The 16,416-nt window shown below is 40.3% G+C and overlaps 1 protein-coding gene across 1 annotated transcript in view; it reads left to right on the forward strand.

Moving 5' to 3' along the window:
* Positions 1 to 16,416, forward strand: part of ATP5G3 (ATP synthase, H+ transporting, mitochondrial Fo complex, subunit C3 (subunit 9)) — a 70,858-nt gene that overhangs the window by 14,819 nt on the left and 39,623 nt on the right. Inside the window, exon 2 of the mRNA XM_009894636.1 lies at positions 4,362 to 4,556. Coding sequence (XP_009892938.1) covers positions 4,362 to 4,556 — 195 coding nt within the window. The remainder of the gene's footprint in view (positions 1 to 4,361; positions 4,557 to 16,416) is intronic.

The following is a 16,416-nucleotide window of genomic DNA, read 5'->3' on the forward strand; positions in this document are numbered from 1 at the left end:
GCTGGCCACGTTTCTTTTGATGCAGCCCAGGATACGGTTGGTTTTCTGCGCTGCGAGCACACATTGCCAGCTCATGTCTAGCTTTTCATCCACGAGTACCCCCAAGTCCTTCTCAGCAGGGCTACTCTCAATCCCTTCATCTCCCAGCCTGTATTGATACTGGGGGTTGCCTTGACCCAGGTGCAGGACCCTGCACTTGGGCTTGTTGAACCTTATAACTCTCACATGGGCCCACTTCTCGAGCTTGTCCAGGTCCCTCTGGATGGCATTCTGTCCCTCAGGGGTGTCAGCTGCACCACTCAACTTCTAACAAGAGACAGCCTATGTTGGACTGAGCTACCCTAGATAGTTCATATGGTTTTAGGGTTGAGTTCTGAAACTCAACAGCTGCCAAAGCTGAATCACTATAGCCAGGGAAACACAAATTGCAGGAAACAGTCACTTGAGGGAAGCGCACAGTCAGGTGCTGGTGCCCTGAGTGGATGTCCTGACTTCCCTCAAAAGAGCCTGACCCAGAAACCAAGAGTTGTTTGATCTGAAACCAAAATTAGTGTTACTGCAAGAGGATCTCTTTCCATGTTGGACTAGCTAAACTATTATCTTTTTCCAGTCTGTTTAAGACAAAGTGTTTCTACAGCCCTGTCTCACCATAACATTGTGGCTTTCTCCTGGCCCTGTCAGCTTGATCACCTTATCAGCATAGAGCAGGAGGACTAGGACTTGCATATCAGTCTCTGGTTTTAGTGTGATTAGGACTCAGGGCCTGTACTTAGTTTGCCACGTGCCTTTGTACAGGTGACAAATATGGGTATTTGAGATTGTTCTCTGAAACATGATGCACTGAGGTTTTGTAGTAGTTCCATGGAGATGGAGGTAAAACCTGGGAACCTTCTTAATTATGGGTTAAGAGCTGACACCTGAATTCAGACCCAGCACCTTGATTTATTCCTTGAAATAAGGCCAAGTGGGTAACAGTAGCCTAAAAAGCTTATATAAGAGAAGTTAGTGGGGTGACTGTTCCTCCTATTAAAGTAAGAAAACAGTGATTAGGAAGTATAATGCTGAGTTTTTCTTCCTCAGTTTCTGCAGTGCTGAGTTTGCAGAAGAGAGAATGTGCCCTTCTCAGGTACCTGGGAAGTGCTTTTAAGTGTTACTAACACATCGGTTAGAGCCTGAAAATGCTTTAATTGCTAAGGACCAAGACTGGCAAGGGTTGGGGTTTTTTTGGTTTTTCATTTCTACTAGTAACCTGATACTCTTTTCTGTTCTTTTTGGTTTCCTATAGTCATACTGAGGTTAGCTGTATAAATAACAGAAATTTGCCCACCCTAATGTGCCTTTCAAAAGAATATCAGAGGATGAGGTACTATTGCTGTAACATAGAAAATAAATGTAATGCCACTTTTGACAGAATTTAACACTCCTGCAATCCATAAAGGTACAGAAAAGTAAGATGGATTTTAAACAATGATTAAAGTAGAAAACTGAATTGATAAAGCAGCAAAGCAACTCCCTTACCCCGTAGTTTTTCTGTTTACATGAGAAATCTTTTAAATACTAGTGTTAATCTTGCTCTGTTTTCACTAGCTGTAGGCTGATGCATTCGTTATTAAGCAAAACCCATCCCTTTTGGAGTGCTGTGGCAAGTGTCTGTACTAATTGAAAATAACCCTTTGGGACTTGCTCTCAGTACAACAACTGGCTCTCTCGGTAAAACAGAGAGCTCCAGGTTTTGAGGCAGCCTTTAACTAAGTGTAGAAATGTTTCAGAAAGGTATTGGTAAGTAGCCCAAAGCAACTATGTTCTGGACTTCACTGCTGAGCCAGATCAACCCTCTGATAAGTGCTGAAAGGACTTCTTGTGAATCCAAGAGGAGCAGCGTAAGGTAAGAAACTGGTGACACAGGTTGTGGGAGAGCATTTCATATCCACAGGTTTGTCTGTGGACTTGGTCTGGTGAAATATTCAGCTTTTGTCTTCAGGCTTTCCATAGTAGCGTATCTAATACAGAAACTAATACTGACTTAGTATGCAGTTGTTCCTATGAAATTCAATACTTCTGTTTGGATGTTCTGCGTTACAGTAATGAGTATCATTTCAGATGGGAACTATGCTGTCCAGGTGGATGCAGAATCTGCCATGCATCTTCTGTGTCTCAACAGTTGTCACAAACTTGTAAAACCCCCTCTGGTTATGGGGGTAGAAAGCTCTGAGTCAAGAAGGTGGGATTTTAGGTGTGGTGTTTAGTTATAACAGGCCCACCTTTTCATCAGCTAAGAGGAGATGGCTGTTCAGTTTGCCACATGCACATCCTTCCTTTAATTGCCATTCCCTGGTTGCTGCTACAGTTTAGTCTGTGCAAATGGGAATCAGGTAGTGCCTGGTGAAGACACGAGCAGACTGCTCTTGGGAGGCAGCTAAGTATCCAGGGAGATCTGGCTTAGAATCCGGGCTTGGACAAAGCACAATGTCAAACAGCGAGATGCTCACTGCAGTGGCGTCTGTGGGTGATACCTGGCCAGGGACAAGGCAACCCAGGAGCACAGCTTCTGCAGCCCGAAGGAGGAAAGGGTACCTGCTACCTCTTCTCAAATGTGCAGGAATACCTTTCCTGCTTGATGAGCACTGGGCATAAAAAAGCCTATTGTAGGTGATGAAACTCCTATGCAGCTATCTATACCTTTCATGTTTACAGTGTTTACCTGCAGTACTTAGCTGCTCATATATACCTGAAGTTAGTGTATTAAATTGGAAGTTGACAATGCACTGTAAATTTGACCCTTTTTCAGCCTGTACCATGTAATAGAATAATCCGTTATATTACATTTGACTGCATTTTCTTATATATCTTTTACACAAAACCCAAATTACACTGGATGGGTGGTTCCTAAGGACCAAGACAACTTTTCAGTGTGCTTTTAATCTTGCTTTTATTCTGTTCACATGGTGGGTCCATGCCAGTCTGCTTGACGTCCACCTCCCAAACTGAGTAAGGACTCATTGCCATAGGGTTTTAATAGCATTAGAACTTATTACTGATAACTTATTCATATTCAGATCTGACCCTTTTGGGATGTGCCTTATGTAACAGAGTCCTTCATTACATTATCTTATGTAATTTTTACACAGAACTCCAGTCCCATTGGATGGATGTTTCCCAAGAACTGGGAGAAGCGCTTAAGGAAGGAATGGTTGCCATAGGGGTTTTACATAGTTATAGCTTGCTGTTGTTAATGTATTCTGCTTGGAAATTGCCTTTTTACTGTACATGCAGATAGGCAAGCTGAAAAAGGGAGATTAAATCTCAATTAATTTCGGACACCTCTGAAACATTCTTCTTTGGAAATGCAGAGCACTTTTCTCTAAGCAAACCTTTGGAAAAAATGAGGCTCTGTTTTTAAAGCACTGTTTGAACCTCAGTTATTTAACCTGCACAACACCTCTGCAGGACAGGTTCATTAGCTTTATTTTCATCAATTTATACACGAGAGTATAAAGAAAGTACTAAGTGACTTACTGAGAAGAGCACAACAAGCACATAGCAAAAAAACCTTCAAATTTGAACTTGGGGCTTCCTCTTCCTGGCATGTCCTGTTCTTCTTTTTACAGATCTGTTGATTCCAAATGCATGTGTGTGTAACACATCTGGAATCTGCATGGTTCCCAAACTGGAAAAAATGAGAAATGATCAGCAATTTGTGTTTTCTTACGGAAATTTTTTTTATTCAATGAGTTACTCAACACTTGCACTGTTGCTGAAGTAACCATCAAACTGAAATGGAGTATGTCACATGCAACTGTCTTAATTGTGAGATCATTCTCTTTAACATATGTTTAGAAAAACTGAATTCAGACTTTGTGGTAAATGAGCTATTCTCTGAATGTTGTCTCCAGTACAGTTGTGCAAAGATATCTTAGCATAGGGCATGTTTGTATTAATACATACATACAAGTAAGTTTAAAATTCTTTTCTTAATTTTAAGATGAACTCAAACAATGTTTCACAGCTTTTCTTTCTAATGATATTCTCCAAAACACTCTGGGTGGGAGTGGGAGGAAAATAAAAGTACAGGAATTGCCAAATGAACATTTGACTGTGAAATTCAGCAGCCTATCTCTGACAGTGGCCAATAATAGATGCTCAAGTGAGAACTGAAAGAAAAAGGACAGAAGTAATCCTATCTAACAAATTAAGCAGCACAGAAACTGTTTGTGCCAGATGTTTCTCTGATTAAAACATCAAACACTGTAAGATGCAAAAGAAAAAATGGATGCAGTCAATGACCCTCTTTCTCTAACGTGTACAGAAATAGATACATCATGTACAAACAGTTTCTCTCTTGATTTCTGTGGATTTTTTAGCTTCTGAGCCTACAGCTGACAGAGACCCAGACTGAACATGAGACATGTGGTCTCGCTCAGGTGTCGAGATCTGAGGGGGGACTGCAACAGGTAAAAGCCCAGGGTGCCAAGCTCTCACAAAGTCAGAAGGATTCTCTCACCTTCCCACTCAACATCACTGACAAGGCACAAGGGGCTTATGCTGTTTGGGTCCAGGTAGGTCTGGAAATGCTAGGAGCTTAGAACCAAGAGAGCCACTGGAGGTCTGTGCCCTCTCTCTCACCAGGTGACCTGCTCTGCCAAGGATAGGAGGCATTTTTAATGTGGATGAGCATACTCTTCCTCAAAGCTGTAAAGTAAAGCGGATGAGAGGATTTTGTTTTGTAGGTGATGGAGCTGACTTGTTAATAAGGTCTTAATAGTTAAATCCTGTTTTGAAAACATTCATGCCCATTGCCATCTTGTCTGCTGACTTTCTTCCTTCCATTCTTTGATGACTGGAGCACTGTTTCCATTATTTATAGCCATGGTTAACAAACAATCCTATCTGACAAGCACTGGAGAGAGTATCCCCTTATATTCTAGCACAGAGAAATGTCACTTTGAGTGAGGGAACCAGTCACCCAAAAGAATATCAGCCCGTTGAGAAGCTGGTTTGGACACTGGTGACCATGGGCACCCAGAGGAGCCACGAGAGAGTGGCGACTCCAGAGTCTGCAAATGAATACACACTTTAGTCTGGTCACGCAGCCTTGCTGGAAGAGCTTGGTTCTGTCCTCAGGACACGTGTCTGCCAAGGGGATGATGCAGTTCCATAGGAAAACTTGTTTCAAGCTAAGATCCCTAGTAGGTCTGCCCCCTATTTTACTTTATTTTTTTTCACACAAGATCATTTTCAGTCTAACCGTAGCAAGTCCCAAGTAAACTGTTTAGCAAATAGATGCTAGTAAATGTTCTCCTGGATAACCTTGGTCGGAGATACAAATTGGTAGTGCTGTTCACATGGGCAGGATTTCAGGTTGGTGCTAGCTGTTGCTGGGAATTTTCCTCTGCCATATTCCAGCTTTACATTTCATGGCTCTCGGTTGCGATACTATTTCCATTTCTCCCCAGCATGAGAGAAACAACTAGAATCCTGGCTTGCAATCTGTCTCACTAATGCTTAAGCTGGTGTTCACAGCCCTAAGGGCTTGTAGGCAATTTAATTACATTCATTTCATAATATCAAGTGATCGTATTTTGTAAACATTTTTAATGTATCATCATTAATATGCTAAGGAAAGAAATCTATTTCTGCCAGGAAAGAGGAAATAAATCTTCACTATCTCTTTGGTCCACTAGTTTACATTTAGAATAGAACACCTTTTCTGTAAAGCTGTTGGAGACATATGCTCCCATTATTATCTCACAGTGATTTATCACTAACTCTAAAATAAACATTATATCCAAGTTACCTGCTTGCTACTGCCCTTACTATGCCATTTCAGAATATCTTAAAGAACGAGCATATGCACATTGATGAGGCTTTGGGGTTTTTTTTTGTCTGCACTCAGTTTTTGTATTGTTGACACACTTATTTTTTCAAATTGTATGAAGTAAGAGGGAGAGAAACAAATAAAACCAAAATTGCCAGCTGGAATCCAAGGCAGAGAAGGCAAACTCCCATGCAGAAACCGGTACTGAAATGTCCTTCTTAGAAGGATGCTGAGTGGAAACACGTTCATGTTATAGGGGAAAGGGAAAGCTCACTAAAACATAAAGTTATGCTATACCCTTAAGGTTGAGAGGATCCTTTCACCTATGTGCTGGGGCTGGGTGAGCCAGTGCAGCCCTCAGTAGCTTTTGCTGTCAGCTGCCCAGCATTTCTCCTTTGTGAAATGGGGCATCTCTTTTCTGCTTCCCAGCCACTTTTGCAAGTAACAAATAGCACTATTTCCAGTGGAGTTGAGGAGAAGGTGTTTTTTTATGTCTGGAAGATCAAGGTGACCCAAAGCATAAGACAAGTGGAACCTGTCGTCTCCTGCCTTGGTGGTGCCTGCCTTCTGGTTAACTAATCAGAGGCTGCACCCACTTCAGAGGAACAATGCCATGAAATTATGGATATTTACTTATATTTGAGAAAAGAGTCCAGTATACCTCTCAGTATAAGGGATCATACTATGCCATAGCTGTATAAGCCAAGGGTAATTAACAGTTCCAAAACAACTTACCTTGAGTTGAGGTTAAGGAAAAGAACGTAATGAAGAATAGGGTGAAGTTGGGGGAAGTTACACAATTGTGTGGCTACATTGAAAAGAAAAAGCTAACTAAAAACCACTTGAGAACTTCCTGAAGGCTAATATTACTTATTTTGGTTTTAGATGTTTGATCTGTATTGCAAATCTTCTAGTTCTCCCATGCTGTACAGAATTAGAGCTCAATTAAGGAGTTTGGTCACAAGATGCATCATTGCCCCAACTTGAAAGATGAGGGGAAGAAGGGAGAAAGGTCACTACTCAGCTAGTCATTACTGTACCATTTTCTCCTTTGTTTCTGGTGATCATTGCTGCAGTAAAATTTGTTAATAGCTATGTGAGGGAAGCTAGCCAAGTTGAAGTATCTCTGCTCTTTCACTAAAAATTTCACCCAGTGTCAGTAAATTTCCCTTGGGCAGTGGATTAATCCTGAACATTTAAGATTCTCGTCCCACTTTTGGAAAGGCTGTTTTAGACTCCTAAATGTTTGTCACTGTGTGAAACTACTAAATCCTGATCCGTTCTGTGCTCTATTTGTTCTGAGGTTGTGCAGTGGCAAAACTGTACAGAAATTCTGGGCCGGTTACTTAAAAAAATAATAAATAAACAAAATAATGGCCATCAGGTATAAAATTCTAATTGAGTTCAGAGAAGACTACTGCTTTAGGATTATTAGAATAGCACTTCTTGGTTGTACAGCATTGAGAAGAATTGTTTTTTTACTGTGTTTATAAACTGATGTATGCAAATTCAAAACCTGAAGGATTGCCTATAGATATTTGGCAAATACTGTATAACTAATGCTATGCGGTCATAGAGCAATGTTGTGTTTTACTCCGTGGAAGTAAGCCCCGTGCTGCCTATTTATTTACTTCAAATGTTTTATATTTTTCAACATAATCTCTTTAGTTATTTTGTCTGGCAGATTTTTAGTATAAAATATAGATACGCATCACAGAATACCACAGTAGGTTTTCCTGGCAAAAATGTGCGTAGCCTGCTAGAAGACAGGAGCTGAGGTTAAAAATAGTTAGCATGTGGCAATGCAAGAAGGGGGTTTGGGACTTTAAGATCCATTCTAATTATTCACTAGACCAGTATGCTTCTGTCATCTTCACCAATTCAGAATAACACTTGGAAAAAACAAGTGACCCTCACTATCATACATAATGTGGCAGCTTAATTGGCAAGAAGAGGGTGAAAAGTAGGCTAGGAAAACCCTTTGAGACTGATGGAGCATATTTCAGTGGCTTCATCAAGGTAATGTTCCCCAGGTGATTGGAGGCAGCAAATATTTCATCACGAAAAATAGAAAGGTGCTTCAACTGCAGAACCCCAAACAAATGATTACAAATACTTTTTTTTTAAAAAAAAAAATAACCTTTCATATCCTACATATCTAGAGGAAAAGCAGGAAATTATTACTTTTAATACCCATAAATTATGGTGTTAGTGCACCTAAACTTCACTGCAGCTGCAAGTCATTTTTAACTCAAACAGGCTTTCAGTTGTAATACATGTTTTATTTCATCAAAGGATGGAAGCAGTCAACATGTATTTTTGTGCAGGTTAGCACATAGCACGCCCTTTTGCACACATGCCCAGAACAGAAATGATACTGAAGTATCCTTAATTTCATGGTCACAGAGCCTATCTAGACCCATCAGGCTCACAAAAGCTCACATTTATTCAATATTCAATTTACAGACAAATTTTATAAAGACCTTTTTAAGTGGAAATAATGTAGCTACTATAAGAAGAATTTCAGATAAAAAAAAATCACAAATTAAACAAAGACTTTTTGTTGTTGTTATGACTTTCTAGATAGCATAGTAAAACTATGACGAAAGGAACTTCTAGAGTATTCAGGACAAGTATGCTGGTTCTGTTAAATCCAGATTTAAATAACTAGTCAAAATTTTAAATATCTATTTTAAACAAAATTCATAGCCCTGTTATTAGAAAAGATATGTGTCCCCACATCAATATAAGGTTAATTATTTATATTTTCTCATTAATCTTTTCTGTCAAAAAGACATCATCATGTTATTTTGCTCTTTTAACATTACTAATGTGTACCATGACAGCTAACATAAGCTACTATCTTGACCTAACAAAACGCATGGGAAACTGAAAAACACTTTCTCCTATCATTGCCTGTGCACATAATGTAGGTTGTTATCACCAAGCGTCCCGTGTTCATAAGAACAGACGAGATGTTCTACAAAGTATAGATTAACTTGGGTGCACCTTCAAAATTACTTAATCATATTTGAAATGGAAATGTGCTAGCTAGTTGTTAGTTGCCAGTTAAAATAATTCCTGATCAGCAATGACTAAAAATGTTTGAGGGTAATGGTGTTAGTCCCAGTCTTTCAGACCATGTGTTTGCATCCCAAAATCGGACATTCTCGTGTACTGTCTAAGCAGAGGGTGTTGAGTAGCTGAACGGGTCTGGCCAGAGTATTTTTTATTTTAAGACAGGTCTACAGAAGACCTGAGCATGGATATTGTTCGTGCTACTGGAAAAAGAGGAATTTGATTTCGCATCCAGGAGAAATATAAAATGAGAGCTTTGTCTGATACTGAACTACAGATATTTATGATCACCATGCTCAGTACTGAGATACAATCAGGGATATAATATCTATACCTTACTGGTTGTCATACTTTCCCTAATGCCTACAGCTTTGACCTGAAAGATAACAGTGTGTTTATAATGGGCCACACACCATCAGAGATGTCTCTTCGCAGAGTTAATTCTCATAAGAATTTTCAAGGCTGATACAATTTTCATTCCTGAATCCAATAAATAAATAAAAAGTACAAGCGGATGTTTCAATTGCACAAGTCTGTCAGCTTATAAAAAGAACGTAACGTTTCTTAAACTGACTGCTGTGCTATATGTTAATTAGTCATCACCAGAGAATGAAGGCCTCCATTAGCAGGCAGGTGCATGTGAGATGATGTTAAAGGAATATATATACACAGATTCTCAAATCTAACCATCTTATTTGCAATCTGTTACTGAGCTGGAATTTAGTTAAACATCCTGAAGATGTACAAAATAGCTTGCAGAGGAGACACTGGCTCTTAAGTAATTGGCAGCAGTACTAGCTCATTAGAATAGCCTCTCATCTGACATGCCAAATGTGCCCTGTGTTGAGCTGTTCAATAATCAACAACCAATCGTTCCTCTTTTCACATCACTCAGCATGACAAATCAGTGATATTAACCACACCGGTTAAGGCCGATGCCAGTCATTGTTTACGTCTCAGGTTAGCCAATTCTCTTTCAATCAATACAATGTCTCTAAAAATACAATACAAATAGACTGGTGGTGTAGTCTTCATAAAAATCACATGACTTCCCCACATTTTAAAAAGAAAGCAATAAATTATAGATGTGCAATACAAACAGTGGTATGAAACTGGCTATGTTTAACTTGAAGAACATAGGGACTGCATTGCTGAAAGGAACCGGTGGCTGCATTTGCCAACACCGGACTTGTAGGAGATACCCAAACCTAGAGTTTCAGAGGAACACGTGATAAAAAGCCCACGTGGAAGAAGTCCCTTAGCTTTTCTTACGCTGAGTCAGCTTGTCAGTAGTGCATTCACACTGATAATGCCCAAGCTCTTTTTCTAAGTGATGGGAGCTAAATGATGAGAAGCTCGCAGCCGCCTTTTCTGCATGCGCTACTTCCCGTTGGTCGGCGCTGAATTTCAACTCCTGTTGCACATCTCTTATTCAGTTTAGTTAGGTTCCTCTCAACCTCACAGCCTTCCCTAGTCTTTACCAAGTTGAATTATCTAGTCATCTGTGCGTTTTATCACCTCAGTGCTCACCTGTGGTCAAAAATCACTGATAAATAAGGAAAGCAATACAATATGGTCTTCAGATAGTACTATTTGCTGCCTTACTGTGCTACCATTAGCCATGAGAGCAAGCATCTGTTCACTCTTATCCATGACATATTGTTGGTCATCCCTCGGTTCTGACGTAGTGCTTTTCACTCTTACTTCTGAACTTAAGCAAAAGCATCTTACAGAAATGTAGCAATGAATCAGAGTCTAATATTTACTTGAGGACAATTAAATCCCATATTCTCCTTATCACTAGTTTTGTAAGCAATAGTGCTGGAAATCCACAAAGTACTGTGACTACCACAAATTTAAAATGCTGATAATATGCCTGTGTATGCTAAGCACACCAAATCCTGCCGATTCTGTCAGTCTGGGAAGAGCTGCAGGCTAAGTGGAGCAGGGTGATGTGCTCTGGAAGCTAGCTGAAAGGACATGAGTCATAATTCTGAAGAGGGAGGCTGGAGAAAAGGATAAGGAAAAGTAGCCGGTAATATTAGAAATTTCTTGAGCTCTCTGTTCCTCAACAATGCATGAGATCTGACAACGAGGTGTTTCTCTTGTTCTGCGTATGATGTTTGTGGTCTGCCAAGCTGTGGATCTTGTTCCTGCAGCCCAGGACACAGCAACCTTTCAGCTTGCCTACTTCAAGCCCTGGCTATCCACTTTTAGCAAAAGTCCTGCAGCTTGCACCTGCCATCGTTTTTTCTCCGGCTTTGCTTTCACTGATAATAGAGCAACACATGAGCAACGGAGGGCTCCTCGAGCAGTGCCTACGCATGAGGTCTGTCTGCAGGCTGAGCAGTAGCACAGCACTGGTTACCTAGGGAGAGCCTCTCACTGCGGCTCCTTGTCTCTCTGTTTTCTCCCCCCTCTTCCTAATTCCCCCCCATTATGTATAAACATAGTAACTTGCTTTTAAAAATTTTGATAACAATGCGTTTTGTCTGAATTTTGACTTTATTTCCTGTTTCATTTCTGGCACCCAAAGGTTTTGTTACACTGCTTTTGGTGACTTTCTTTTATATAGAAGGTGGTGAAAACCTGTACACCATGTTTAAATATGTATTTCTATAGTATAGACAATAGAGAAATTAAAAGGCAGAACAAGGAACACTCAAAAGATTCTGTAAGTAGGCATAGTGGCTGTCATTGGAAGTGTATTTATCCAGACTCCCACTGGTCTGTCTGGGCTCCCTCATGCAGTACACGCCATACCACTGTGGGAAAATACAGTGCAGGGAGAGGTTATTTGCTTATGATGGGAATCGCATAATAAATACATCCAGAGATGGTCAGGCTATCTATTACTGTGCCTTGGTGAGCTTGGGCATCGAAATGTCTAGCCATTTTTCCTTTTTTTTAACGGCTCGTTTTACATACAGTACATCATTGTACCACTGACCTTTTCTCTTCTGACTTGCGCTGATGACATCATGAAAATGACAAGATTACTAGGAGCGAGGGAAATAGGTGCTTATCATGGTACAAATTAGCAAAGAGCTGGCAGCAACAGGAACAACATGATAGGCTACTACGTCTGCTCTGGTGCAGAAGAGAAGACCATGTCCCAGTCATCTAAAGTCAGCAATGAGAATTCAGTAAGGGACAAAAGCTCCTGCTTGCCCAGGAGCTTCTCTCAGTGTGGGAGCATCCAGATGAAAAAGTCTGATTGCTATGTATTAAAACATGGAGTTCAAGGTATTAAAAATCCAATATTTACCAACTTCCATTGAAAAATAGCACACTTGCTGCAAATATCTTGTATTTTAAATGTGGAGCTTAGTCATATGTTCTGGGTTGAATTTCAGTAATTACTTCCACATAACAACCTCTCCACTCTTTTTAATTCCCTTATTCAGCTTTACAGTTATAATAAGCACTGACATGCTTTAACTGTATTTCATGGAGGTTTTAAAGTTCTCATAAAATTATAGGGTTCTTACACTATCATTTGAAATGCATTGATATTCCTGAGACGTTAGTCTTGACTCAATATAGCAATATTATTAGGCCTCTAGCAAAGCTTATTTAGTAGATTCACACTCATACTTAAAGTCAAGCATGGTCTTAGTACCGTACTGAACTGGGGTCTTGGAAACACAACTGTGCATGCTGATTTACCAGGATAGTGCTGTAGAGTGAGTAAAACAGTTAAATGGATGTCAGCTAGCTAAGAGATATTCATTTCTATGTGATCTTCCATACTTATGGAATCACACTCTGGCTGTGATGGGAATGAATAGGCTGTTTTGAGTTGTGTTACTTCGGTGATCTGTCAACCCAACAGACCTCCTCTGGCTTTCTATTCCTTCCACCACCACCCCTCAAAAAAAAAAACCAAACAGAAAACAAGAAAAACAAAACTGGATGCTGTTTTCTGTTTACAAATTTGTTTTCTGTGCATTATCAGAAGTTGCAGATAACTATGAAATAGACGAGGTGCCCCCAACATAGGAGAGATATTGACCTGTTGGAGCAGGTCCAGAGGAGCGACACAAAGATGATCAGAGGGCTGGAGCACCTCTCCTATGAGGACAGGCTGAGGGAGTTGGGGTTGTTCAGCCTGGAGAAGAGAAGGCCACAGGGAGACCTTATAGTGGCCTTCCAGTACTTAAAGGGAGCCTACAGGAGAGCTGGGGAAGGACTTTTTACCAGGGCATGTAGTGACAGGATGTGGGGGAACGGCTTTAAACTGAAAGAAGGTAGATTTAAATTAGCTATTAGGAAGAAATTCTTTGCTGTGAGGGTGGTGAGACACTGGAACAGGTTGACCAGAGAAGTTGTGGATGCCCCATCCCTGGAGGTGTTCAAGGCCAGGCTGGATGGGGCTTTGAGCAACCTGGTCTAGTTGGAGGTGTCCCTGCCTGTGGCAAGGGGGTTGGAACTAGATGATCTTTAAGGTCCCTTCCAACCTAAACCATTCTATGATTAGATTGAAGTGGGTCATTCCAGGGCCACTCAGGTGCAGCAGTGTTGGCACAGTGTTGTGAGGACTGTAGGTGTAATTTATTTTTTTTTTTAGTGGTGGTCTCATTACACCTGCTGAGAACGTTGGCTTTTTATCACTCATGAGCAGGTAAATGTTTCTGTAAGAAAAGGCTTTTCCTTTATGCTCAAGAATATAATAGTTTTTATTATACCTTGAGACCCAGATTGAGGGAGGAAGTGAGGACACAATCAAATACACAGGGAAAAAAAACAACAACATCACAATGTAGTAATAAGGCATGTCCTTCAATAATCATCGTGACTTTAAGGGGAATAATGACTTAGGATCATCCTCATTTGTTTTGTCAGAATTTCCTGTAGTATTCTTTTGCTCTGTGTTCCCACCACTCCTTTAGATCATGGATGTGGTGCTAGCAAGACTGAATGAGCTGTACTGGATAGTGCTCTGTGTCTTTATCACGAGAAAAAGATGGCAGAACAGCATCTGTTTCCCTGACTGCAGGCATTCTGGTATTTTATCTGTATGTGCGTAGCTGGAGGCTATACTAGATCTCTTTGGTCTTGTGGTTTGGTAATTCCAGTAGCAGGTAGCTTTGGCGGCATTTCATATCCATAATGGTATCTGTGACTGTCTCTCAGGGAAGCGGATGTGTCCATTTCTATCTATGATCCTTTTATCCTAATTGAATTACTGGAGCACGCTAACATCAAACGTGACTCAAACTACAGACTAGGTGGTGGCCTTCATACCACTGTGCCATGTCATGGTTTTCCTGCTGCTTCTAGATCTCCCTGTGGATAGCAGAAGAAATCTATAGGCTCCCTGCCTGGGTTGGCACCTCCCTGGAAGGTGGCTCCATGCAGCTGCTCAAATTAATTGGCATATACGGAAAGGGACAGAGCAAAGGATTTTTGGAGAGACACCAGCTTTAATATAGGCAGGCTCATCTTTCTCTGCAGTCAGTGAAAAGGGAAATGTCTTCTCCGTATTCAGTTCCTGTTTCTCAAACTATTAGGTGACTAGTCCAGGAGTCTCAATTCTCCTTGAGTTTTCAGTATTTTTTTATTAGCAGGCAGCTAAAGATTAGCTAGCTATGACTATGTAAAAACAATGAGTATCAACAATCTTATTGCAACCCAGACTAGTAAGACGAAACAGAGAATTGCCAAGAATCACTGGAGTACCATAGTTAAACGCAAAGTAAACCCCAAATCCCCCAATATATGAAAGTCAGTAACTTTCAGCAAACATGTCCCAGGTCCACTCCCAAATTTCTGAACTCAGTCAAATTTGCTGTTGGTTAAAGTGCTTAGAATAGCACATGTGGAAATTTTAATGCAGAGCACTACAGCCTTTCATTCTACATCTGACAGGAGATGCTTCCGTTTGTGCTCTTCATCTGTCTTCGGAAAAGTGTGGGCGTGAGTCTCTTCCCATCACAGCCCGTACAGGCAGCCTGGCCGGACTCGCTTCCCCGGCTGGCATCAGGCTTCTGGAGATCCCTCACTGTATTTATGTCTTGTAAAGATCCTATTGCATTGTCAGCACTTAACACCAGATAATAATTCTGGAGCCAGACACTCCCATCACAGGCCACAAGTCACTTCTATTGATTTCAAATACAATGCTGCTTTTATCTCCAGTTCATTCGTGGTTGGGTCACCCTCACTATATATATCATTTGAGTAATACAAGAAAAGTAACATACTGGAGGAAACTCTTGCACAAATGCAATGCTGGTTTATACTAATTCCTAGAATAGCGCACATACAAAGGAGGATTTTTTTTTTCTTTGAAAGTGAGATAATAATCCCAATGAAATGATAAGGAGTGTTTTCGCTGCCTTACATATGGGTATGAGATAATAAATTTTCCCCTTCAATTTGTAAGTCTTTTGAGCAGCTGGTTAATATTTATTAGCCTTCATTAACGGCAAGTAACTGATAGTTAAGTCTTAACCTCAGATAACTGTATAGAAAATAAACAATTTCAGTGAAGAAGTGTGTCTCTGAGAAGTCTAGTTTTATCAGGTTCCTTCACCACAATCAGAAGAATGAGAAAAATGTATATGGAGTTAGCAACAGATACCACACCACCACATGAGTCACTGAGGCTATTGAGGAGAGTGGATTTTTAGGACTTTGCACCTGGCTTGCTTTTGAAGCAATCTGAATGACTAGATGGTGGGGGAGAGGGAGTAGAAGGGACTTTTTTATATATATATGTGTGTGTGTATATATAAAAAGTTATTAGTGCAGCAGTAGAACCTTAAGTCGCAGACAGACATTAGGCATGGCTGCTCATAGCAGAACCCAGATGCCAAACTAGAAAAGATACATAATGCTTCCCATAGCAGCATCTGGCTTTTTGGCAGAGTCTACACACTTGGGCATTGATGACTCTGGATTTGCTTCGTAGTCTTTCAAACAGTTGGATTGCAGTGGCCCTGGGCAAAACTGCAGAACCTTTTCCTCCATAGCACATCATTTCACGTAACATTTCCCTTTGCCCAAATAGATTTCTCACCGCCAGATGAGCAAAAATTGAACTGCCCAGCCCCTTAATATAAAAATATTTTAATATTGGGGGAAAAGCAGGATCTTAAATGCTTGCTCTTGTGTTTCCTTTTCCTTTTTTTTTTTTTTTTTTTTTTTGGTTGTGTTGCAGATCAACCACTGATCATGACTGTATAGAAAGAATTGGGAAATATCCAATGTGAGTATGCCCTGCCTGCAAATGAGAAAAGGGCTTAAAGTGCATACATATTCTTGCATGTCCTTAATGGATTAAAGCTAGTAGTATGTCAAAGTAAAATACATTATACTGATATATAATGAAGCTATCTCTTAAAGCAAGTTACGGTAAAGGACAGAATCACTATATTTTCATTCTATACCTTTCACCAAAGGCTTTTACAATGATATTAAATATTAACTCTGTATAGGTTTAATCCCAAGCCACAGCAGCAGCCTTAAGGTTAATAGTCCTTTTAATTAAAGGATAAGTCAGTTATTGAACACAGAAG

Source organism: Charadrius vociferus, unplaced genomic scaffold (assembly GCF_000708025.1).
Source record: "Charadrius vociferus isolate BGI_N301 unplaced genomic scaffold, ASM70802v2 scaffold161, whole genome shotgun sequence".
Classification (NCBI taxonomy): Eukaryota; Metazoa; Chordata; class Aves; order Charadriiformes; family Charadriidae; genus Charadrius; species Charadrius vociferus.